The 26,858-nt window shown below is 37.4% G+C and overlaps 1 protein-coding gene across 2 annotated transcripts in view; it reads left to right on the top strand.

The window, feature by feature from the left end:
* Positions 1-26,858, top strand: part of sorl1 (sortilin-related receptor, L(DLR class) A repeats containing) — a 76,811-nt gene that overhangs the window by 30,877 nt on the left and 19,076 nt on the right. For both annotated transcript variants that reach the window (XM_067507237.1, XM_067507236.1), the window contains exons 6-17: positions 3,099-3,279; positions 15,857-15,958; positions 17,113-17,282; positions 19,399-19,591; positions 20,686-20,803; positions 22,880-22,953; positions 23,287-23,375; positions 23,860-24,038; positions 25,016-25,202; positions 25,329-25,457; positions 25,817-25,902; positions 26,649-26,821. In XM_067507237.1, coding sequence (XP_067363338.1) covers positions 3,099-3,279; positions 15,857-15,958; positions 17,113-17,282; positions 19,399-19,591; positions 20,686-20,803; positions 22,880-22,953; positions 23,287-23,375; positions 23,860-24,038; positions 25,016-25,202; positions 25,329-25,457; positions 25,817-25,902; positions 26,649-26,821 — 1,681 coding nt within the window. The remainder of the gene's footprint in view (positions 1-3,098; positions 3,280-15,856; positions 15,959-17,112; positions 17,283-19,398; positions 19,592-20,685; positions 20,804-22,879; positions 22,954-23,286; positions 23,376-23,859; positions 24,039-25,015; positions 25,203-25,328; positions 25,458-25,816; positions 25,903-26,648; positions 26,822-26,858) is intronic.

Below are 26,858 nucleotides of genomic sequence, written 5' to 3'. Positions count from 1 at the left end.
CTGCTGCTAAGACATGAAGGTAGTAAAAAAACAAACAAATTAAAGAAAAGTTAGAAAGCTAGTTTTTTTGACACTATACAGTTAGAATTTGAACGCCAAGCTTCTAAAAAAAGTTCAGATTACTCTGCTGCTGCTTGCATATGTCCAGGAACCAATTTTTTTTCCAACTTGCCTTCTATTACTTTAGTTTACGGTGTACATGTACATGGCTTTCCTATTTTAAAATATTTCTTTCCTTCTATCTGGAAAACTTCTCCAGATGACATCACCTGGAGGAGTTTTTATTGTTAGGAGCTCAGATTATGTCATCTGGTGGAGCTCTGGAAAAGCATGTTGACCGTGATCACAAACTCCATAGTGTGAGCAGCGAGATGACATAACCTGAACTGATGGTTCCTCCGAGTGATATAATCTGGAGGCATTTTTTAAGCTAAAAGTAAAAAGATATTTTAATATAGGGAATTCAAAGGGGAGTTTAATGGCAATTATGTACACGTACTACCCAAACTAAAACCAAGAGAAACTCAAGTTCAAAATCAGTTAAAGGCTCCTTTTTAGTTGGTCAGCATGAAAAGAAGTGGGACAGGGAGAACCAGCACTGATGAGGAGTTGCCAGATGTTCAGCACAGGCTGTGATGGCACAACCAAGACTGTTGCTTCATCTTTTTAGGATGAATAAAGTCACATGCAAAACCTAGTAATCTGAGCAAGGGATAATTATAACTTGCACATTATTAACCCAAGTGATGCACAGACATTGTTTACTTCTTCCGGGAGGAAAAAAAAGAATGAACAATGATTTATTGGAGATTGGACCTTGCAGTCTCTTTTCCATTGTGCTACTGTCCTTTACTGTGTTTACATACTCTTAAGTAGTAAGTAACTACTCATAGAAACAAGCTTTCTCAGATAATTGGTGAACACAGTTAACACGTACTGCATACACAAAGAAACCTGTTGAAAATCTCCGTATACATGCATCCTATTAAGTAGTAAGTAACCTCATATTTCCTCCAACTCAGACTTGTTTTGGAAGCATTGGACACAGATTTTAACTGTATAGTGTCAAAAAAAAAATGCTTTCTGACGGGGAGAAAGGGAAAGAGCAAGGCACATAACTGACTCACAGCACTAATTAAAACAAATATACGTCTCCAAGGCACTTTATGTATTTTTTAGTCTGACTTTGATTTATAACAAGGTGGATCTTCCTAATATTTAATCTTTTGCTTAGCTGGTCTGCAGCTGGTGTTTTTGTGTGTGTTCTGATATGACACATGTAGTGAATGAATATAGAGAGGAAGTGGGGTTAATGAGAACAAATCCATAAATCTGAGAAATTAAACGTTCTTTTCAGATTGTTAAACAGCGGTTATGTTCTAAAAGACAAAAATACATGGTCATGCCTAAACACAACCCTGCAGTAGGATTTTGTATAAATACAACTGAAGTGCACCTTTCTTCTTTCTGCTCTCTCTGTGCTCTGCAGATATGTGATTGTGTGTGTGGCCCATGATCATACAGATCAGACAGATTTGATGGCAGCAGCACATCTCAAAAAAGTTGGAACAGAGTGATGTTTGCCATTGTTTAGCATCCCCTCTTCTTTTAACAACTGTCTGTAAACATCTGGGTAGTGAGGAGACCAGTTGCTGGAGTTTGGTAGACGAAGTTTGTCCCATTCTTGTCTAATGCAGGATTCTAGCTGCCCAACAGTCCTTGGCCTTTGTTGCCAGAATCATTACTAGACTGCAGACAGGCCACTTCAGCACCCAGACTCTTCTTCTGCGAAGTTATGCTCTTGTGATGGATGCAGCATGTGGTTTAGCATTGTCTTGCTGAAACATGCAAGGCCTTCCCTGAAATAGCTGTTATGTGGATGGGAGTATATGTTGCTCTAAAACCTCAATGTACTTTTCAGCATTGATGGTGCCTTTCCAGGTGTGTAAGCTGCCCACGGCATAGGCACTAATGCACCCCCATACCATCAGAGATGAAGGCTTTTGAACTGTCCGCTGATAACAATCTGGACGGTCTCTCTCCTCTTTAGTCCGCAGGACATGACACGACGTCCATGGATTCCTAGAAGAATTTCAAATTTGATTAATCTGACAACAGAACAGTCCATTTTGCCTCAGACCTTTCAAAATGAGATTTGGCCCAGAGAAGATGGTGGTGTTTCTGGATTGTGTTCACATATGACTTCTTCTTTGGATGATACACCTTTAAGTTATATTTGTGGACTGTTTCCGAGCCCAGGCAGTGATGTCCAGTAGAGCATCATGCCTGTTTTTAATGCAGTGCCCAAAGATTATGTGTATCCAATTTTGACCCTTGGCCTTGTTCCTTGCACACAGAGTCCTTTGAAGATACCACCATCTACTGTGTATAATATTATCAAAGTCTTCGCAATTTTCCATTGAGTAACGTTTTTTTGAAATTGTTCCACAATTTTTAAATGCAGTTTGTTTCAGATTAGTGAACCTCTGCTCATCTTTACATTCAAAAGCTCTGCCACTTTGAAATGGTCCTTTTATACCCAGTCATGTTACTGACCTGTTGCCAGTTAACTTAATTAGTTGCCAAATGCTCTTCCATTTCATTTAGATTCCCAGCAATTACTTTTTTAGCCGTTTGTTGCCCGTTTTTCAGATTTGTTGCTGCCATCAAATTCAAAACGAGCTAACTTCTTCCATGAAATGGTAAAATGTCTCAATTTTAAAATCTGATATGTTGTTTATGTTCTATTGTGAATCATATACGGTTTGATGGATTTACAAATCATTGCATTCTGTTTTTATTTACATTTTACACTTCATCCCAAATTCTTTAGAATATTGACAATCACATGGAATGTAGCAACTCAAAGTGTTGCATGAGAAATAACTAAAACATTTAATGTCTTGCTGTTGTGCATAAGGGAAACACTAAGAGATACAAATTTCACTTTTATTGAATATATATTACATTTACAACAAGTAAAGTGTGCAAAATGTGAATCAGTATGATTACTTTCTGAATTATCTGGGGATACTCAAAATAAGGACTTAAATTGGAATTGGGGTAATAAAAAAATTTTCTCCTCTCCCCCATCCTAGGGGTGTAGAGCCCTATGACCATCCCACCACAGTGCTGGTCCAGAGACATGAGCCCCAGGGGGTTTCTACTATCATCAGCAGCACTGACTTCTTCCAGAGTGAACAGAACCGCAAAGTTATCCTGGAACAGGTGGACAGCTTTCAGCTCCAAGACAAGTACATGTTTGCCACCACCACACGAGTAAGTAATAAACCCACTGATGGCCTTTGTTGCAAGTTAATATTGTGCTAAATCGATCAATTTATGATCAGGTTTGCTTCTGTTATATGAATAGATAATTTTTTAGTTTGTCTCTAGTCACTATCCATACTGTAGAAATTAAACAAGTCTATTTGTATGATCCTTTGGACAAAGTACTTTATCATTGATTCATCACACAAATACCACAGTGTTTTCTCATCTTGCTGTACAGCGTCATTTGTCAGGCTAAAACTAAACTCCATGGCCAGTTTGTTTTTTTTATATCTGTCCTGTCACTTCACATGCTAGATAGAGAGTAATAAAACTGTGATTTAAGGTAATTTACAGTCCCTTATTTAACATATAAAATTCTCTAAATTCTTTAGTACAACAGTGTATACTTTTGCATAACCAAAATCAGTGTGGTGCTGAGCGAGATCTGAATATGTTGAAGTTGAATATGAATATTAATATATCGTAGTGTGTCAGCTGTAGCTCAGTTAGTAAAGTTGCCCACAAACCACAAGGTTAGTTGTTCCACTCCTGGTACCCCCCTGGACTTTAATGAACATTTGATGAATATTGAAACTATAAAATGTCTGAATTATGTCAATAAATTAAAATAAACAATTAACCTTAAATAAACAGGTACATTTACATTTAGCCATTTAGCAGACGCTTTTATCAGAAGCAACAAGTGAGGTACAAGGCAGCAAAAATCTAAGTCAAGGAGAAAACATCACGGCAAAGTCCTATCTGAAAAGTTTTTACATTTCATGACATGCAAGTGCAAGAAAGAGCAGAAAGGTAGTAAAAATCAATTTAAGTGCATAGTAAGGTGCAAAAGGTTTTTTGAATATTGGGAGTGAGTTTGCTGAGGATGCAGAGTTTGGTAGCTTGTTCTACCATCGTGGGATCATTGGAGCGGAAGAGATTTGCTTGAGGTCTTCTTTGCGGTGCTGGGATCACCAGACATCATTCATTGGCAGACCGCAGTGGATGGGAGGATTTGTAGACCTGAATGAGGGAGTTGAGGTAAGCGGGAACTGTTGAGTTGATCACCCTGTAGGCCAGAGAAAGAGCCGGTAATTCTCCACAAGGGAAGGGTCGAGAGAGGCTTCTTGAGCAGTGGGATAATCTGGACCTGCTTGAATGAGGTTGGAAAAGTGGTTGTTGTGAAAGATGTGTTGATGATTTGTGTAATAGCTGGCATTAGTGCAGGTGGAACTAAATAACATTTTTAAAAATGTTGTGTTGAGCAGCAACAAGAACATCTGATAAATGTACTTCACTGTGTTTTTAAATCATAAATTACACACACTCAGTTTGGAACACATAGCTGAATCTAATCCACTCTGATAAATTTGCTCTTCATAAAATGTCAATATCTAATTTTCTTTCTTAACTGCTTCATATGTGCAGAATTACCTGTATGAGTATCGATGATGGTATATGCTAAGTACAGAAACACCTTTCTGAATGACGGTGTGACAGTGGTTTTAACCAAATTGAACAATATTACCATCATAAAGTGAGGATTTATAGGGCTGACTTTCTTTTAGCTGTAGATGTCCCTAATACACTAAAAAATGAATTACTATCTGCAACATAGAGTACATGCAACAACATAGAAAAAATAGCCCTGTTTAATTACTAAATGGTTACTGTACAGTAGCCTGCATACAATCAGCTTTCAGGTAAATGTGTTCATGGTAATTAACAATCAGCCAACAAGCTCACAACTCAACAATGGATAAGAGATTGCAGACAAATTTGATATTACTGTTATTCTGTGATTTTAATTGTTCATCATGTTTGCTTATATACTATTTTTATTGGCCTTTTATTCACTTTTGGAGCTGATGTGCGTGCAGTAACAGTTAATATGCAAGTAAAATGCTGGCAGCGTAGGCTGCAGATGTGTTTGCAGACATTTTTGTTAAATGCAGTGTGAGCGCAGACATCAGCCAGTGCAGATTAATGTCAGTGATTGGTCCAATTAATTGACTAACCACTATTACTTGGTCCGCTGGTCATTCAGTTGTTACAGAGTGACATTGTTGAACTCCTATAGATGTTTGGCACAGCCAGCACTGTTGTGTTGTAGCATGATTCTCCACCAACTTGCAGAAAACTAAGACAGACATGTCATCGGTTTAAACCATGAAATTAATCTTATCGATACATGAGAGTAGGGGAAATAGTCCTTTACTTAACTGATCACAGATTTCATCATTTTCTTGGCCCACCAAAGTATATTGTGAGGAAACACTGAAATGACCTTTTCAGCATTTAACTATTGAATATTAAAGTATGTTCATTTTAAGATTCAAGCCTCTGCTTTAGTTCCCTTGAGAATAGCTGTCAAGGTTGAGTAACATTCACTTCTGTTGTTGCATACCGGTCAAAGCTTTGGTAAAAGAAATGAAAGATTGAATGAAAAGTAAAAGCTTAAATTCCGACTGAATTGTTAAATAATGATACTTAAAAGCAACGGCTGTAGGATTTTGAGAGTAAAAAACCTAAACACAATAAATAAACACAGTTCCGCCGTTACAAGTCTTATTTATAACCCACAACCGGAAGACAGAAGTCTACTGTAGCCTCTGACACTAGACTCAAGCAACCATCTAGAAACTATTTACTGCTGTTCCTACCGAGCACCTGCACACCATCATTTATTTTTAAAAACCCACATTATATTACAGCAAAGTTAAGCAGTTATTTCCCACTTTAGCATAAAGTGCTAAGTTTAACAGATGTTAGATCAATATTTGGCAGCTGGTAGCAGGAAGCACTGTATGTTTATAATGTTAGTATCCCGTGTTTGTGTAGTAGAAGCCTCAGTTAGGCAGCAAACAGACAGGCAGCGGAGCAGATGGTGAATGTGATTTGGATTTCACCTCCTCCCTTGTTTCACAGGCTGCCACGGACAGATTTGCTTTCTTCTGTGTTGCATATTGGCAATGGCGTGGGTAGACAGCAGCCTGTAGCTGCGGCGTTTAAGAGACCGTTAACTATAAAAGGAGGTTGGCGCAGAACTGATCTGATCAACTATCAGCTAACAGATGCATGTTACATAAAGTTAATGTATCTACTGTTGGAAGGAAGTTTTCACAACTGTGATTAAGTGGCTATTTACATACTATGTTCAGACAGGAAGTAATTTGTTCATATGTGTTCTCATTTGTTAATCCATCTGCATTTAGTGCAACAAAGTCTGACCTAGTAATATTGAACACTACAGAAGCCTTAAAGAACAACTTTGGTCATTATTCAAATTAATTCTATTTTCTGCAATATCTATACGGACATTGAAAACTGCAACTTGGATTATTTTATTAATCTGTGCTTCTGACCGCTGTTATTGTCCGAAAATTTTATAAGCACACCAGCCAGACACACCTGAAATGGAGGACATGTGTTTTCATCTTAAAACTCTTTTTTTTTTTTAACAATTTTAAGGTGTTTTTGCTGAGTAAGAGTAAATCTTGCAGTAGATATTGGGTGTGTGCTGCTGACTCATCCTTGCTTTAAACAGCTGTACAAAGTTATAGTAATTACGATTATTTGGTGCTGTATTTTTTTGTCTGTACTTTACAGACACTTGTCACCCACCAACAATGGAGGTCTATGACAAAGGTGAATAAGTTAATTATCTGCGCTGAAACTGAAAGACACTAAATGTGAGTAGATGCAATTCAGTGTTGGTTTTAGTTCTAGTTTCATTCTAACATGGTTTAAAAAGACCCAGGTTAACATTTGAGAATCAAATGTGGTTCTGTTTACTGCCTAGGATGTTAGAAAATTGATATGTGCAAGGTTTAAGCCAGATAGTGGCCTTGGAAACTGCGGGATGGGTGTATAAGTAAATAACCAGTCAACATTAGTGAATCATTAAATTTTAGTCACACTTAAAGTACATCATATCAATATAGTCAGTATTTTGAGATTAGGATTCTTGGAATATTCAGTAAGTTGGATAAAACAACAACATTAGATAACAACAGACTGAAAGAGATCTAATATCCTTGGCAATAATTGTCAGATATGACAATTTGAAACAATACACATTTTCTTAATAATTAAACTGTAACAACCAATCAGCAAGGGGGGAACCACCCATGAAAACAAAAGTGAGGAGAAAGGACAATAAGATGCATAGTGTATAGTATCAGTATGGTGATGTGATATTAGATGATGAGGCTCGTGAAATATGACAGAAATGTACAAAATCATGAGGGAACACAAAGTTCAGAATATTTCATAAAACTCTTCCAACACAGAAGAACTATTGTCCTAAATTATATAAAATCCAGAAATGTATGTGAAATGGAGAAGCCTCTCAAATTAGTTGGTGACCTTGTACTGATCTATCTGGGACATAATGACATGGAAAAGCCAGAGAACACACGGGGACAAGTAGACTAAATAATACAACAAACACTTGTTTGGATTGAGAACAGTTTGTTAGTGGGAAGTGTCACGAATGGTAAACACTGACCATTACTGAGATCAGGTTAAGCTTAGAAAAAAGGCTGTCTTATTTTGTAATGCATTGAACTTTTTGCAACAAAAACCTAAAGCATTCCTGCACATTCAGGCTGAAAATTGTATTGAATTTGACTTGGTTAACTTAGTAAATTCAGACTGAAATATAAACTAATAAATATTACAACTAGGGCTGGGGGATATATTAAATTAATTCAATTAATTCCAAAAATGTGTGAAAAATGCCTAAACAAATAAATAACACTTCCCGTACATGTTTAGAGATGATTGACAAACTTGGAAGAAAAGATTTTGAGGTTAATGCATAAAATTTTAATAATTAAATTCAACTTTATTTATATAGTGCCAATTCACAACAACTCAAGGCACTTTACATAAATAAAGTCAAGACTATACAGATACAGTATGTACCCTTGAATAAGCCCTAGGCATCAGTGGAGAGGAAAAACTCCCTTTAATGGAAGAAACCTCGAGCAGAACCAGGCTCAGGGTGGGCTATCTGCTTTGACAGGTTTGGGTGAGTGGACAGTGGAGAGAGAAAATAAAAGAGCAACAAAAAGCATCAACAAAACACTGGACAGGTTTGTAAGACCAGTAGCGGCACACTAGAAACACACAGCTCCAAGGCCTGGGACACCTGCAGAAAGGGAAAGAGAGAGGAAGAAGGGACAAGAAACAACTGTGGTGGTCACCACTGTCATGCAGTTATTTGTAAATATAATTTAATTGTAAATAATACAATAAGTAAAACATGATTAGAAGGAATAAATTTACGTTTTTAAACATTAACCTCAAGCTGTTCTGCGGTGCTCACTCAGACTGCCAACGGCACAAACACTAAAAGCTGCCTCACCATGTGCAGTTTTCCTGTGCTTTGGTTGGTAATAAATCCCAAAAGGAAATTAAATTTCAGATCAGAGTCAAATGTAACACAGCTTTTTCCATCTCTAGACTTTTGAACCAATACATAAAATCTCAGTTTTGTGCTGTTTGAACTGCAAGGAATTCTGTGACATCCAGACAATGATATCAACATTACATTTACTTAATGTTAACTAAAATCTGGGTGCCTCTCATCTCAGTGTTTAGTGTTGCGATGCAATAATTAATGTCCAATGTGAGGAACAGAGGAACACTTGATAAAGCAGTGACTGTTTTAGTGGTATTGCCTTCAAGTTTCAAGGTATTGCCTTCAAGGTTATTACAGAACTGCACAGGCTATGATGATGCTATATGTAACCAACAAATAAGTTTTACTAAATAAACATAAGAAAAACTTATATTCATAGAGAGGAAGATACAGCATATTCTTTCTTTCTGATCTATTGATTCATAGAGTGGCAGTTACAGGGGCAATTCATCATTTTTTTTTTCTATTGGGAGAAATAAGATTAGTTTAGAAAATAACTTAAGCCATATTATGCACTAAAACTTTAAATAAAAAACTTTTTATGTTGATCTCCCTATACACTCATTTTGGGTCATGTTCGACCTGCATGCACATCTCGCTGATGGCATTGCAAGGAAACTTGGAAACGTATTACCTATTAAAAGAATTATTCCTCTAGTCTAGGCCCAGTTTGTTTCTGTCCTCCATTTTTCTTTGGCTTGCTCTAACAGGATTAAAATAATGCAGTATCACAAGCCTGCGTAAGCTAAATAAAAGCCAGAAATAGAGTTTTTATCTAAAAAATTAAGGTCTTTAGGAATAGAGTGCTAATTACACCTTAAAGTTTTAGACTTTGGTCCCACCGAGAAGATCTGGGGAAAATAACTTGTTTAGTAGATGTAATGGGGATGTTGATAAGGCCTATCTGTTCTCTTCCCTGTTATCTGATAGTTCTATTCTGTCCGTCTATTAAGTCTGCAACAGACAGAGAAAAACAGGAAGTGGAGTTTTGCTAAAGAATGACTCTCCATCAGAGTGCAGCATACTTTTTAGTGGCTTCTAAAGCTCTTAGTTTTTTGCTGTTCTTCATATACTGTTTCAAATACTGTTTGATTAACTCTCTAAAGTCAATAAATAGTGCCCCAATTCAGATAAGACATTTTGGAAAAATACATAGTTTGGTTGACTTTTGTGGTTATCTGCTTAAACAAATAAGCTTTACACACCTTTCCTATCCTTGGCTGTTCCTCTTTAGTTGAATGGTAAAACGTGTTTGGATCTTATGTGCTCTACAGGATTAGGTTTAGTATAGGTTAAGTCTGGATTTTATTTTGCTCTGATTATAATAGGCTAACATTCAATCAATAAAGGGACGGATGTGCAGTACACATTTCTAGATTCTCAACCATAAAGCATTACTTTATTTTGCAGTTGAATGAAAAGGTTTGCATTTGACTTAAAAAAGCAAAAGAGTAAAACAAAGAGTGATTTTTCATCATCATGATATTTATTGCACATTCAACAAATGGTCCTTCTTTATCAGTTATCAAGTTAGAAAAATGTATAATGTTATAAATTAATGAAAATTATATAAGTGCAAAATATTTGCAGCCTCTTGGAAAACTAATTTATTAAAATGTGAAATCACGTGCGACGAGAAAAGACTGACAGAAGACTGATGCTTGATGGGTGTAAATTAGACTTGCACTTTAAATTTGCAATAGTTAGATCTCCTGGGGCAGTCTCAAGCAGTTTGCTGAGAGCAACAAAATCCTTGGGATCAGGAAAACACCTTTCAGAAGATCTTAAAATGAAACTTGTAAACCTTCATAAGGATGGAGGGAGATATAAAAATATTTCAAAGTATTTAAGGATACCAATACTAAGACCATAATCCAGGAATTGAAGAAGAAATGTGGACAAACACGCTGTGTCCAGCACCATCCTCTGAATATATTAAGTGCACTATATAGTGTGTTCACCATTTCATAGCAGTATCCAAATGTGTGGAGTTCTCTCTCTCTCTCTCTCTCTCTCTCTCTCTCTCTCTCTCTCTCTCTCTCTCTCTCTCTCTCTCTCTCTCTCTCTCTCTCTCTCTCTCTCTCTCTCTCTCTCTCTCTCTCTCTCTCTCTCTCTCTCTCTCTCTCTCTCTCTCTCTCTCTCTCTCTCTCTCTCTCTCTCTGTGTGCACTTAAATTATCCCACAATGCAACACTAAAGGTAGTAAACCATGGCATATAAAGCTCCCACATTTAAAATCACTGTTGTGTGGTTCAAACTGCTCTCAGCTATCTCAGTAGTACTTTTGTACTTTAGATACTTACATTATATAGGAAGTTGTGAGTGCGTAGAGGGTAATTAAGGACACAGCCAATAAGTTGAAGAAAAATAACAGAAAGAGGCACTAGAAAACTTGCTCATAAGAATATAAAAGAAACAACAGGGGACCTGATAAAGAGGGAACCAGAATTAAAGTCCACACCTCCACAGTCAAGCCTAGTCTGTGTTGTTAGGGAAAAAGTACACAGGATGCCATTGCTTTCTTCTAGACACAAGGCAGCAAGCTTTAATGAGGAGCATGTGAGCAAACCTAATGAGTTTTTAAAACGAGATTATGTGGGCTGATGAGACTAATTCAATTATTTGGTTATAAACACACTGTTATGTGTGGTGAGACAAAATCTATGAGGAGAGGAACACGATTCAAGTACAACCACAATTTAAAAAAAAAAAAAGGAAAATCTGTAAAAAAAACAAATGGAGGGCCATTTGACAACTAATTAGGCTAATTGGCATGACTGGGTATAAAATGAGCATTTCAGAGAGGCAGAGCTTCTCGAATGTAAAGATGGGCAGAGGTTCACCAAACTACAACAAACTGCTCCATAACAAATTGTGGAACAATTTCAGAAAATTGCGAAGAGGTTGAAGGTATCACCATCTACAGTATATAATATCATCAAAAGATTCAGAGAATCAGGAGAAATTATTCAGAAGTGAATGCATGTGATCTTTGGGCCCTCAGGTGGCACTGCATTGAAAACAGGCACGATCACGACGTGTTCTCTGGACCAAAGCTCTTTTAAAATGGTCTGAGGAAAGATTTAAAAACTGTTCAGTGTTTTTTTCTGAAGAGAAGAGGGACCATCCAGCTTGTTGTCAGCGGACAGTTTAAAAGCCAGTATCTCTGATCGAATTAGGGTGCATATGTGCCTTTGGTGTGGGCAGCTTACACATATAGAAAGGCACCATCAATGCTGAAAAGTACACAAAGGGTTTAGACCAACATATGCTCCCATCCAGACAACGTCTCTTTCAGGGAAGGCTTTGCATATTTTAGTAAGACTATGCTAAATCACTTACTGCAACCATTACAACAACATGGCTTCACAGGAGAAGAGTCCAGGTGCTGAACTTGCCTGCCTTACAGACCTTTCACCAATAGAAAATATTTGAACAAAAATCCGTCAACAAAGACCCAGGTCTGTTGAGCAGCTGGAATCCTGGATCAGACAAGAATGGGACACCATTTCTCTCCTAAAACTCCAGCAACTGATCTCCTCACTTCCCAGACGTTTAGATAGTTGTTAAAAAGAGGGGATGCTACACAATGGTTAACATCTCCCTGTTCCAATTTTTTGAGATGTGATGCTGCCATTAAATTCAAAATGAGCTAATATTTTATTGAAATAAAATATTGAAATGGTAAAAATGTCTCAGTTCCAACATCTGATTTGTTTTATGGTCTATTTTGAATAAAATATGGATTGATGAGATTTGCAAATCATACCATTCTGTTTTTATTTAGTGTTTTAGTGTATTTAGGGTTGTAGAAGGAATAATAAATGCAGCCCAGACTCAGAAGGAACATGTGAGCAATAAAGAATGAGCTAAATATTATGCTTGAAAGGATAAAAACACTGCTCAGAGGGGACCCAAAGAGGTTGGAGGAGGTTATAATACAAAGGGAGGACATACAAAGCACTAGTTTTGTTTTGATTTTGTTTTTTGGTCCCTTTGGCTAATCCTGTGAGTTCAGGGTTGCCACAGCGGATCATTGTCCACACGTCCACTTGGCACAGTTTTTTTTACACCGGATGGCCTTCCTGACACAACCCTCCCCAATTTCTACCGGCACTGCACAGATGGGGAGGGGAATGAGGTGTTAGGGTTTCAGTGTCTTGCCCAGAGAGCCTTTACCAACTGAGCTACAGCCACCTCTTATACATAAAGGCAATGGAAATTTGCAATGGTGTAATTTTTATTGTTTAACTTTTTTTAGTTCTGCTATGACCCTTTTAAACACTTCTTGGCACTTCTTTAAATTTCAGATGATGAAGGAACATTTTCACTAGTTAATTGTGCATTAAATAACATGCTGGTAGAGATAAGTAGTGGACCATCATCATAATCCTATAATAGTAATTTTTGGGACAAGCTTGAAGAGTTTAGCTTCAAACCTTAAGATACCTTAAGAATCTGTCCTAATATCCACGATCATTTTCCAAACCTGAGGAAGGACAGAAACATCTTTACACCTACTGAGAACTGACTGCTGTGCTCTAGTGCACAAATGTACTTCTATCCATGTGTCCTAAACAATGCCACTTGCATTAAAAAAGGACAGAAATACTTCATCTTCATAAAAACCATCTTCATAAGCATCTGAGATCCCTTTTGAATAGAGACATTGCAGACATAAAAGAAAAGGCATATTGGCTTTTTTACAAGCTCATCTGAATAAAGGCATTGCCTTATGTGCACTGGGCCAAAGGGTCATAAATATGTATAGGATTAGATAGAGCAGAGAGCCTCATTGACAAAACTGTAAAGCACATAAAGGTCTGATGGGATTTGACCTACAGCAGTTTAGTGAAACAAGCAGAAGGCATTTTGACTCAGAGGTTCGGCTTGTGACATTTCCAGCTTGTTTCACTGTCAATGCAGGTACCTTTCTTAAGAATAAAATTTCAAAAGAGAGAAGTGGACATGTATTTTTTTTTTGGGCCAGTCATTAACAAATGTCACCTTGTAGCTGTTTACTGTGTGGTCTTTCATTCTATTTTTCTGTTTTACAAAATAATATTTAGGATTCACATAAGTGTTAGAGAAGGGTGGTTCATTTAAATTCAGAAGTAAGTGGTCTGTGTGGATGATTGCTAATTCCAAATAATGTAGGTTTAGAAATTATTTATTTATATAGTGGTTAAATCAGTATAGAATATAACCATGGACCACGGGTTCATAGGCTACTATGACATGCTGACAGATGGTGATAACCAAAGGCATGTGTTAAATACTGTTCAATATCCTTGTCTACTTTTATTATAAGAATGTTTCCAAAGCAAAAGCACAAAACCTACTGTCGTTGACAATTTTGAAAACTCTCTACAGCCAAGGTTAAAACACACTGCAGTTTTATTATCACTGAATTTTCTTCAGACTCTTATGGATGAGTCATCTCACAGTAAAAGATCCACTAGAACCTGTTTTTCTGGAGAACTACAGTCCAATTCCTAGTATTCCTATTTTAAGATAAAAGCGAACTTTTTATCTTAAAAGATATAACTTTTAAGCATTTTGTGTTTTGGAACAAGTTGGTTCAATCCCCACCTCCTCCAGTCACATGTCGAAGTGTCCTTGAGCAAGACACTGAACCCCAACTTAGTTGCTCCCGGTGAGCGTTGCATAGCAGCTCCCCCATCGGTGTATGAGTGTGTGTGTGTGAATGGGTGAATAAAAAGCAGTGTAAAGCGCTTTGAGTGCCAATAGGTAGAAAAGCGCTATATAAGTGCAGATCATTTACCCTTTACCATTTATATCCATTTCTTTCTGGAGGCAGCTGTTAATGGTTTAAAACAGATTGAAAAAAGGTTGAGACTAGGAGAGAACACAGTTTACAGAACTGGTGGTATCAGGTTTGAAAACCTGGCACTTCTAGCAATGTCCTTGTCCAGAATGTTTAGAGGCGATGAAACTAAGCTACATAAAAAGGATGCGATCTGGAGTACACTCCTTAGCTGTCCAAACTGCTTCTAAGTACAATAGTGTCAGTATTAATTTCTTTTTATTCTTATGTTTATTTTGATTTGTGTTTCCCCATTTCTGTTATTGGAAAGCAGAATTTTGTGAACCATCAGTATGGATCTTAACTTTTACATGACACACTATGACTGTGGCTGCAAGTGAAATAAGACAAGACTCACTACTGTGGAACGTATAATGCATTTCATTAGTCAATTAGAAAACTTTTCTGATAAGGTTAGATTAGGTTTAATCATTGTTGGCCATAATAATATTCATTCAAACGGTGGAAATTCTTTTAAAAAATAAAACTACAGTATGTTCATACCAGTCAGAGTTCGGGTGAGTGTCGAGGTGGCCATGGCTACCTTTTGGAGGTTCCACTGAGTCCAGGTGATGTTCACAATTTCTTTTCTGCAGTCTGAATCACTTATGGAATATATACTGAGCATTCAGGAGTATAACCGCAGGACTCAGATCAGTTGATTTGTCTGTTTCTCTCCATTTCTGTCACACATCAGTTGATCAGAGTCGAATGTACAGGCATCCAGACATGCAGACAGAAATAAGATATGCTCAGGTCTTCCACTCCACTCTACATGCTTGCCATTCATAAAAGATCACAGCTCTTCTTCTTCCAGTAGCCAGACTTCTAATGTATTTGACTGCTCAGACTTTTAGGCTCTGCTTCTGTCTCTCTGTCTTTCTTACACACACACCCACATCTATTCCCCACTGGGAACCATCTCAAGTCTGAATGGTAACTATTGTGTGACTCAGCTGTTGGGCACCATGCAACTGGCTTTTTGCAACAAAGAATCATCATCAGGACAGTCCAGATAACCAAAGTCTCTTCGTCAATGTACAGCCTCATTTCTCTGTGGACAGTCTGTCCAGCTTTAATGCAGATGTGACAGCAGTGCCCTCTAAAAGAGAAAGGACCTTTAGAGAGACACTTATCTTTCATAATTGAGTAAAATTTCACATTTTGTTTGATTTTCATTAAGAATTATGCAAATCTCTATGTCTGCATGTCAATTCCACGTTGGAGCTGCTGACAAACTAAATCCACAGCAGATGGGCTTTTTCTTCATTTTCAGTGGCCTAATTATAAATTATTAGCAATTAAATAAGCCATACTTTCTCTCTTCAGAAACTGTTAGGCAGCCATGAACCATCTTCTGTTCAGCTGTGGGTCTCCTACAACCGCCAGCCAATGAAAGCTGCCCAGTTTAGGACGCGCCATCCAATCACAGTGAGTCTCCATCGTAAAAGCTGATTAATAAACTTGAATAAAGAATTAAGAATATCTAATCAGTTATTAAATGATTCATTGATGTTGAAGGTGGACTGTGTGTTAAAAATCTGTGCTGCAAATGTGTCTGTAGCAGCAGCAAAATACAAGAATCCAGGTGTAGACTGCATTAGTTGATAAACCCCAACCAGTACCAGAGAGCCAAAAAGTACAACATGAGCCTACTATTAACACATGAACTGAGGTTTAAGACAAATATAGGTAAAACAGATCTAAATTAATTCAGTCTGTGACAAAGAAACACAAGTGTCAAGACTAGAACAAGAATATGAGTACTTCCCATGACTTTTATTGAATGGAACTTATTTAAGTAGAAGAAAATATGGTTAAGTTTATTTATTACAGTAATCCAACCTAGAAGCAACAAATGCAAAGGACACATTTTTTGCACATCACTTTGATCCAGGATGCTCCCTAATTTTGGCAACGTTCCGTAGGTGTAAGATTTGGTTAATATGTGAGGTAAAGGACAATTCCTGGTCACTCTGGCCAGAGTTATGCCATCTACAGCAAAAATATGGTTGGACAGCATAGAGATGAGATTTGAGATTTTTAGGCCCAAATACTATGACTTCAGTTTTGTCTGAGTTTAGAAGTAGGAAATTGCAGGACATCTAGGCCTTTATGTCCTGTAGGCATGCATGAAGCTTGATTAATTGATTTATTTCATGTACTTCAATAGATGGATATAGCTGGGTTTCATCAGCATAGCAATGGAAATGTATGGAGTGTTAATGATGTTGCCTAAAGGAGACACTATCTTTTGTCTGTGTGGAAAAATCATTAACATGAACAAATTGGAATCTATCTGATAAGTAAGATTTAAACCAACCTAGTGTAGTTACCTTATTGTTGTGATCAATGTTGTCAAATGCAGCACTAAGACCTAAAAGAACAAGTATAGAGATGTGCCCATTATCTGAAGATACTTGTAAATGTACTAGTCCTTGTTTTCAACACTACACCCTGTGTTTTTCCACTGTGTCCATTATATCCTCAGGTCAGGTGGATCAGACTGTAGGACATAGACCTAAATCTCTCTCTCTCTCTCTTCTCTCTCTCTCTCTCTCTCTCTCCCCCCCCCCCCCAAACAGGAGTTCTATATAGCAGACGCATCTGAGGACCAAGTGTTTGTCTGTGTGAACCACCTGAACAATGTGACACATCTCTACATCTCAGACACACAGGGCCTGTCCTTTTCTCTATCGCTAGAGAATGTACTATATTACAGTCCTGAGGGCTCCGGCAGTAATACGCTCATCAGGTACCACACAAACACTCACATACACACATCATCTGACATTAAGTGATATTGTGTCATGGTCACCACTATACCTTGGATTTAAGTACGGTTGCTTCCTAAAAAAAGATGATGTCACATGTTTGTCTACATGTGATTGCATACATATTCTCAACTTAAGGACTAGACACAAGGCCAGTTGTCACATTGGTTAAGTAGCTCCTTAAGCGTACCTTCACGTTCCAGCTATGTCATTCATCATCAGAGTTGGCCAGTAAATATGCTGGACTCTTGGCATCTGGCTCAAAGCTGAGTTCGGCTGGCACGCCAATTTAGTGTTTTCAGTTCGCTCTGCTGTTTCATGTCGCTGACTCAGGGTTTCACCTTCTTGCTTCTCCATGCTCTTGGCGTTGGGGTAGTTAAAACTAATGATCATTTAAACAATTAGGTCATTGGATGAGACTGTTAGAATCTGACTTGCTTTCTGGTGACCACAGTTCAAAATCAGTACCTCAAAAAATAGACAGCACTGATAGCAAGTGTTCAAGTTAAATTGTGAGTAAGGTTCGGGTGCTTTGATTGGTTTACAGGCTCACTGAAGGATCAATTCTTGTCCGAGATGCTTAGATGTGGGCTTGTTTTGATCCAGAAAACTGGCTAGTTGCAACATCCCAGTGTTTACTTTTCATATGCGGCCAAAACAACTGGGAAAATAAAGAAAAATAAGCATTTTTAGCAAGGACTGAACAGTGAAGAATAACGGTTTTGAAGCTTTTGCTCTTGGATATTGCATGGTTGTAAGACTAAACGCTGGGTACCATTTTATTCTTTGGATTTATTCGGAGAGAATGGTGTAAAGAAATTGAGGATTCAATAACTATGTGCCTCTTTAAACATCACAAAACCTAAGATTTACTGCCTCACGGAGTATGAACTAATTTGTATCGTGAGGTTTTCTTCTTTCTAATAAAGGTATAATGTGTCAAATTTTTTTCGGGATAGACTGGTTTATTTGTGATATGCTTCAGGTGATTATGTCCTTGTCCCACAGGTGATCCAGTGACTAATTAGGGAAAATAATCTGCAGATTAATCGATTAGTTGAAAAAATAAATGATATATTGTTACTTGATACTGTTGTCTTTTCGTTCTGTGGCAAAGCCATAACTCCAAAATTATTTTAATCTGCTTGATAGTAACAACCAGGTGTGAAAGGTTTTTGGTCCACACATTTTAGAACATACCCAGCTTAATGTAGACGTAGTCTCAGTGACAAAAACAACCAAAAGTCAGTCTCTTAGAGATGCAGATGTAGAGCCAGTAGATGAGGCAGATATACAAACACCACTGTGGCACTCCTGCTCACTTTGCTACTCAAGTTCAATTAAGGGCGCTCCAGCTCCATCAGTAAGTTGTATAAAAACACACTTCAGTTGAGCTATTATACTTCTTTATATTTTTTTCATGATATAGTTTAAAGCTCAAGAAGAAAGCTTGACTTGCAGCTTCCTGCTGTATTTCCAAGATCAAGAATGAACTTTGATGTTTAATAATATAAGTCCATGTTGTGGATTAATTATAAAAAAAAGACTGCAATCACCAGCAGAAGCAATGCATTCTTATAAAAATGGAGAATTTATTGACTTGTTGCCACAGCGCTGCTGACCTTTGAATTCACAGGTTTTCTGTTCGGTTTTCTCCATAATCACATCAGGATGGTCCTGTGTTGTTTTGGCATAAGCACTGTTGGTTTACATGTGTACGTGTTAATAATAGTTGACACTGTGTCTTCTGTTTCATGAAATTAGCTGTTGTTTGTGTAGCTTAAGTACGATGGAAAGCAGTTGATGTAAAAAATGTGTGAAGCTGCCTCATGCAACTGTAAATTTCAATCTGCTGATGTGTTCAGTTTAGCCTTGTTGACTTATATTTTGTCTCTTTGAGCTGTGTGAAATTGAACATGTAAAGCCAGCAATAAAAAACAATACTATAATCAACCAACCATCATATTCTCAGATGGGGTGGGGCTGAAATTACAACTGATACAACAAATCACTTCTTTACTATATTTGAACACTGATGCAAAATTATTTTTTGTGATCCCCCTGATTTGGCCATCATGTCTCCCTTCTGTGTTTCAGGTACTTTGCCAATGAACCTTTTGCAGACCTGCACCGCGTGGAAGGGCTGCGAGGCGTCTACATTGCCACACTCATCAACGGCTCGTTTAGTGAGGACAGCATGCGATCCGTCATCACTTTTGACAAGGGAGGGACATGGGAACTGCTTCAGCCACCTGCTGCAGACAGCCTAGGAGGAATGGTGGACTGCCAGGTGCACGGAAAATTATGCTAGAGTTTTTAGTTGTTGCCATCTGAAAACAAATGTATTGTCTGAAAAAATAAAGATGAGTCCTGTGTTGACTGAACAATACTGAGGTTTGAAAAGTACACAAGCATTCTGTGTACACAAAAATTAACAATCATTATTATATCAATACATTTTCTCAATACTAATTTCGTTACCACAGGTAAAAATACCCAAATTTCAAAATTACATTTTTCGAATCAAATTTTAGCAGCAGGATGGGGATGGAACCTTCATTTCATAAAATGGCTTTAATGTTTTTAAAAGCAATATAATTTTCAAATCCAAAACAAATTATCTCTATATGTTATTTTGGGTTTTTGTCGCACCTGCAAAAACAGCCACCAGCATTCCACATGCTGTTGGTGTAGCATTCCCTTTCATCTTATCCTTCTGTTTAACATTTAGACTACACTTGTAAGGTGCTGCCTAGTCATAGCCAGAGAAATCACATTTTCTAGCGCCTACAACAGCTACTATGGTACTTATGGTACCATTGGTTCAAAGCATGTCATAAAGAGATCATTGTCCTCTGTTGTTAACCTAATTATTTCACTCAAACTGCAACATTGTTGTCAGATGCACATTGGTGTCCCTGTGAGCTAAACCTGCTGATTTATTTAAAGTTAAGTTGGCCAGTCGCTATTCTGTGGCAATCGGCTCCATAAAATTGCTTTACAGCTTGTGTGATGTCAGCAGCACTAACAACTGATCAAACTGTTCCACAGATATTAGCATTTAATGTTTTAGTTAGGTTTACTTACCCCTTGTCCTATGTGTTCCTTTACTGGAAGCTTTTAACAAATACAGTTGTAGTTGCAAAAGTTTTATAAGTACAAGCAAAGTTGTCAACTCAAGCAAAATGTTTCACTTTGCCTGATGCTGTGTTTTCCTCTGCTTCCTCTCTACCCTGCTTCTCACCTCACATTCTATCTAGTACTTAAGTTGGGTGAGACAGAAACTTCCCATGATGTATCTGAGAGATAAATCAGATATGAGGAGTGCTGATACAAACAACTAAGCCCCATCATTTGTCTTTTTCCTCTGCTTCTTTCCTTCAGCTCAGTAAAGGTTGCTCCCTTCACTTGGCCCAGCGCTGGAGCCAGCTGTCCAACATCCAGCTGAGGAGAATGTCCATTTTATCCAAGGACTCTGCACCCGGAGTCATCATGGCCACAGGTGATATAATACTCAGTAACTTCACTAATAAGAGAGTATTTCAAGACATTCAAAGTGCTCAAATTTCCTCTGAGCATTAATGGGATTGAGTCATATTAGTTCATATTGCAAGTTCACGAACAAAGACTGAATTTGTTCTTACATTATAAGTATACTTGGCATGGTCTTACTGATTGAGCTTGTGTGAGGCTAGTTTGTCTCATTTTCACCAATTTCCTGTTGTTCTGATCACATATATTTGGAACAAGGTTATAACTCGTCATCTGTCATATTGTAATTGTCCAATTCCTAAATTGCCCAAAACACAGAAAATGTGATTTTTCCTTATGAAGAAGTACAAACTAGTTTAGTTTGTCATTGTTTAGAGGTTTACTTCTGTAAGGAAACTCTCTCCAAATGTTGCAGACACAATTCATCCATTTCCTAGCTTTTCTGCTGAAGAAGAGGATTTTCCTGGACCCTGGAGAGTACCAACCTTTTTGCCTCTTCATAGCTGGTGGAAAGCATTGATTTGTTGATAATCTCCAGTGTGTAGGAGACTACTTCCCATGCACCCACTCAGTCTCTCAAATTAAAATTTTATTAGATAATTGGAATGAAAAGACAGGAAGGTAGGGAGTGGGGAGGCTGGCACTCGCTGGTGCAATTCACTTTGTTATCACTCTCAGACAGATGGGCTAATTATTGCTGCAGCACCCAGCGGACACTCAGCGGGTCAAACCCTGCCATGAATACAGGAAGGCCCATGCATACTCAAACTATATAGACACATAAACAACAAGCTCTATGTGTTCAACTAAGATGTAATTTGAAATTATTCTTAAACAACGTGACACGGAAAAACCGTTAGGACAACAAATAAAAAAAATAAAAATCAGCTAAATCATTAGAAAGTCAGACGTTTAGTACTAACATCAGAACTAATTATTAGAAAACAAACCTAAGAACATCAGACAGCCTGTAGCAACGTCAGGCAACAAGAAAACCATTAGCCTGATACTTTGATGTAGCACATTAAATCCATTTGTTTTTAATAAAGATTAGATGTTACTATGTTTATTAGTAGAATTCAGTAAATACATATCAAATAAAACATAGAATATTAATAAGCTAAGCTAAACAAAACATTTATTAAACTTTTTTTTTTTTTTTTTTCAGAATTCCTACCATATCATTCAAGTAGAGAATTTCTAACCTAATGTTTCTAAGAAAGAAGTCCAGTGGAAATGATTCAATCTTCGGATGTTGATCAGCGTTTTTGTTGCTTCTCCAACATCAACATGATCTTCCCCACATATTGGAGCTGTGTGTGTTTGTTGTGGAGGCAAAAATTCCATGTTTCCACTCCATGTTGATTCAAGTTTTTAACACAACTTAGGAATCACAGAGAAAGTTATATTCACAACAAATGTAAATGTAATTTAATCGTCACTTCAGCTTGCTGTAAAACATCAATATTGTTTCATGTTTCAGAGTAGGAGTACAGAAAAAATGGCCTTCATGATGTATCAAAAATATTTCTATTACATATGTCCATATTCAAACTCCTTAAAATATACATTCTGAAAGAACCACTTATGACTCCTGCTTTGGCAAAGTTAAAAGCTTTTAAAAAGACTATTTTGCACATTTGCTATCAGCACATACACAGTAATAGCATGTTTTTTCTAGTTTCTAATTGCATGTGGCAGACGTTTGTCTATTGTTTTGTGTCTCTGCCCTGATGTGTGACGATCATTAATGAAAGCCATTAGCTCATTTGATACAGAGTCTGAGCATAATGAATTTTACAATCGTTGTTAGAGCCCTTTACAGAGACATGACTTCCATCTTACTCTACTAATTAATCTTTATTATTTGCACTTCTTGAAGTCATGCACCCTGAGTTGTGTTTTGACCAACAGGATTGATGTCTGCAGATATAAGCTTGTGTTTGTGTGCTCAGAAGTGTTGAAGGCAGACACAGGGCATAATAATCTGCCAGTCTTCTCACACTTTACCACACTGCATTTGTATTATTAAGGGGGTGTGTGTGCTGTTTCATGTGTGAAATCCCTTCATGTCTTCTGATTGCAGGATCTGTAGGCAGAAACTTTGCCAACAAACCTAATGTGTATGTATCCAGCAGCGCTGGAGCTCGGTGGAGAGAGGTCAGTAGAAAATCTAACACAGATGATAATAAAAACACAGCTCATAAAACTAAAACTATCTCTCGGCAACTTACCTGAGAGTTTTGTTAGTTTAGATAATTTAAACCACCTGTGTTAGACATGCTCTTTATTTAAGTCTAATGTCAAAGTTCGTGAGAGAATTAATTATAAACAATTTGTAAGGGTTAACGTGTTATTTGAATTAATATTATATAATAATATCTTTAGATTTGATCTTGCAGACCATTTTACTCTAAATTTTAGGTCACAGAGAAATTTATTTTAGTCTGTTACACACAGTATGTTCTGTTAATTCACATCCATATAATCCAGTCACTGGCAGGCCCTCACTTCTACACTTGGGGTGACCATGGTGGTATCCTGATGGCTATCGCACAAGGAGGCCCCACCACACATCTCAAGTAAGTCAAAACACTAATTCCTCAGTGGAGGGTCTCAGCAGCAAAATGCCTCAGCTTTCTTAACAAAAGTGTTTACTGTGCCTGGAGAGTGCAACGTGTGCAGAGTCAGAGTGCAGTAACTGATTTTATTTATTTATTTATTTTAAATGGCTTTACAGACTTTTGTACGTTGTAATTGTCGGGTATTGTTTTTAGAATTTTAAGGAAAATAATTAATTTAATCTATTTTGGAATAAGGCTGTAACAGAAAAAATATAGAAAAAGTTAAGTGCTGTGAATATTTTCTGGATGCACTGTACATATCGGATGATCTTGATAGTTTGCCAACAGTGACACTTCAGCCCGTTTATATTCATATGCAGGTGACACAGTATATTCATATGTATATTCATATTCACCCTGGTTCCTCAGTAACCTGGTTTTGCCTTTCATTACACCTAGATTAAATCAAGAACGTGTTAAATTTTGGCCATATCCTTTTCAGGTTCAGCACCAATGAAGGAGAGACTTGGGCCGACTTTAAGTTCTCAGACAGGGAGGTGTATGTTTACCAGCTTCTGACAGAGCCTGGGGAGAAGAGCACCATCTTTACCATCTTTGGCTCCTACGCTGACCAGAGACATAGCTGGCTCATCCTGCAGGTCAACACCTCTGATGTTCTAGGTAGGTTGGTGAGTGTGAAGGAGGACTGAGAGGGAGAGAGGTGGAGCGCTCTCATCTTAGAGATCCACTTTCAGCAAGTTTATACCAGTTTTCTAAGCTGTATACACACCAATATTTATGAAAATATAGCCTGACCCCCACATATCCACCGAACGTGACAAACAAAAACAACATACTTTATAACAAGTTTATTACAAGTGATCAGTGATTTTTTTCTTTACTGGCCTGGAGCTAATTCAGACAATTAATTAGGGCAGCACAGTGCTGGAATGGTTAGTGCTGTCGCCTTACAGCTAAAAGGACCCCAGGTAGAATTGTTTAGAAAAACTCGTTTCTTAAACTATAAAAAACTTATGTTATGGAAGAACTTTGTTGTCTGTAATAACTATAACTATAACACTGACTTTTGAGTATTAAAAAATATTGTAACATGTTCACATGTTATTGCACACTAGAACTTATTTTATAGTTTCATGGTATTAATGTTAACACATTCTAAACAACTTTGGACACATTTGGATTGTCATGATTGTTATAACAAGAGTAAAATTACAAAAGTAAAAGTACTCCTCTAAGAGAACAATGCATTTTAAACAAAACTGATTATGGTAAGTAAGGTGTACATGTACAGTGATGTATTGAAAAATAAGTATTAACATGCTGTTGGTAAAGGTGGAGCTGATTTTAACCACATTATGTGCTGACAAGTTTTTGACCCATAATTTTGCATCAACATTTATTAATTCAATATATTTCCATTCCAAAGTGACTCATACATTTTTTTAATTAAATTCGCCAGGTGGTATTAAAATTGTCGCTGATCAGTAATATTTCAAATTTATGTGGAGTTTGGACAAATTCCCTGACTGCCAAATTATTATTTTGTTACAACCCCCTATTTCCAGAAAAGTTGTGACTCTATAAAATCTTTAACCTTAACTATATAAATGTTTATATCAGTCTTTTCCTTTCCCCAGGTGTACCGTGTTCTGAGGCTGACTACAAGCGCTGGTCTCCATCAGATGAGCACGGTAACGAATGTCTGTTGGGCAGAGAGATTACATTTAAGAGACGAGCTCCTCACGCTACATGTTTTAATGGAGAAGACTTTGACCGGCCCATCACAATCTCTAACTGCTCCTGCACACGCCAGGACTATGAATGGTTAGGGAGCCACACATGTGGATAACATTCTTATTCATTACTGAGTCCTAATTTCATCAGAAGGTAGAAGTAACTTTCTTTGTGTTTGCTTTTTCTTTGTTGTCTTCCTCTTCTTCCTCCTTCCAGTGACTACGGCTTCAAACTAAGTGAAGACCTATCCCTACAGGTGTGTGTGCCTGACCCTGAGTTCTTAGGTGACCTCTACGCTCCACCTGTTCCTTGTCCAGTTGGTACCAGCTATCGCCGTAGCAAAGGGTAAGCTTCTGTTGTCTGACATTCTATTACAGTGCAACAATGTGCACCCATGTGCAACCAATTACGTTTCATGGTTTATTAGTTATTAGGTTAATGTCGTCTGAACTATACCATTAACTGTAGCCTAGGTTGGTTAATTTACCTAAAAGATTTCAGATTGTTTATATATTATCACATAAAATTTTAAAATAATTTTCACTTTGCCATTGTGAAGTGCTTAATGTGAATTTATAGGCAAACAACGATGTGTGGAAAGGTCTGAAAAATTTCTGAAGCCGTCAAGTTACTGTCATTACATGTGTTTGGTGAGAGCACCACCAAGTGTCCAACTGAGGAAAACACTTTTTGTTCCTCTGCAGCTACAGGAAGGTACCAGGAGACAGCTGTAGTGGAGGAGATGTGGAGTCCAGGTTAAATGGAGAGATGCTGCCATGTCCTGTTGGAGGTAAACCTGTACTTTCTCAAATGTGCAGAATTTCACTCTTTAAGTTGTTTTTTAATTTTTCTGAGAAATGTATTAAACCAACATTTTGAGTGCATTTATCCCCTTTGCTTTGTTTTTTGTACATTATCGGTTCAATGTTTTTCAGTGGTGTGACAACTGCAACAGCATTTGTTAGCACATTTGTTAGCATTAACACTATATAGATTATGTATTGAATGTTTTATAGAGTAGTTGCTTTTGCCTGCTTTTGCTTTCTCTGTCATATGTTTTATGTTTTTTTGCACTGTGTGTATGTGTTAGATTGTGTTTAGTAATAAGTACATAATTTGGTTTTTATTTTTTAATAGCTGATATGCAATTATAATACCTGAAAGCATGTCAGTAGGATTTTTGTTCTGGGACTCATTGGATTTCCTAATTAGTAATTCTTCAATAAAACATTTATCTGTAAAACATTCAGTGATTTTAAATACATTTTATAACCCATAAAACCAAACTGATAAGTGTTACACAGATATTTGAGGTGCAAGGATTTGAAATTTCATTGTCACACTGAGTGCCTTTATTGCAAGTTTATGTAATCAAAAATATGGTTTGAAAATTGTGTAAGAGCCTTTGATTCAACTTAAGCTTGCAGGTACACTGTACAGAATCATAATTATGTCATCCACCTTCCACACGAACAGAACCTTGTGAATTGGTATGTAGTTCTGCTCTCATTAGTCATGTCTCCTGTGTTTTTGCAGAGAGTAACGAGTTCATCCTGTATGCGGTGAGGAATTCAATCCATCGTTATGACCTGGCTACGGGGGCAGACCAGGCCCTGCCTCTGGCTGGACTGAGGGAGGCTGTGGCTCTGGACTTTGATTATGACAGGAACTGTCTGTACTGGGCTGATATCTCACTAGACACTATACAGGTTAGTTCCTCAGACCAGCAGCAAAGGCTCCTTGACT

The sequence above is a fragment of the Channa argus genome, chromosome 6, assembly GCF_033026475.1.
Source record: "Channa argus isolate prfri chromosome 6, Channa argus male v1.0, whole genome shotgun sequence".
Lineage (NCBI taxonomy): Eukaryota > Metazoa > Chordata > Actinopteri > Anabantiformes > Channidae > Channa > Channa argus.
This window is presented reverse-complemented; position numbering and strand designations above follow the sequence as displayed.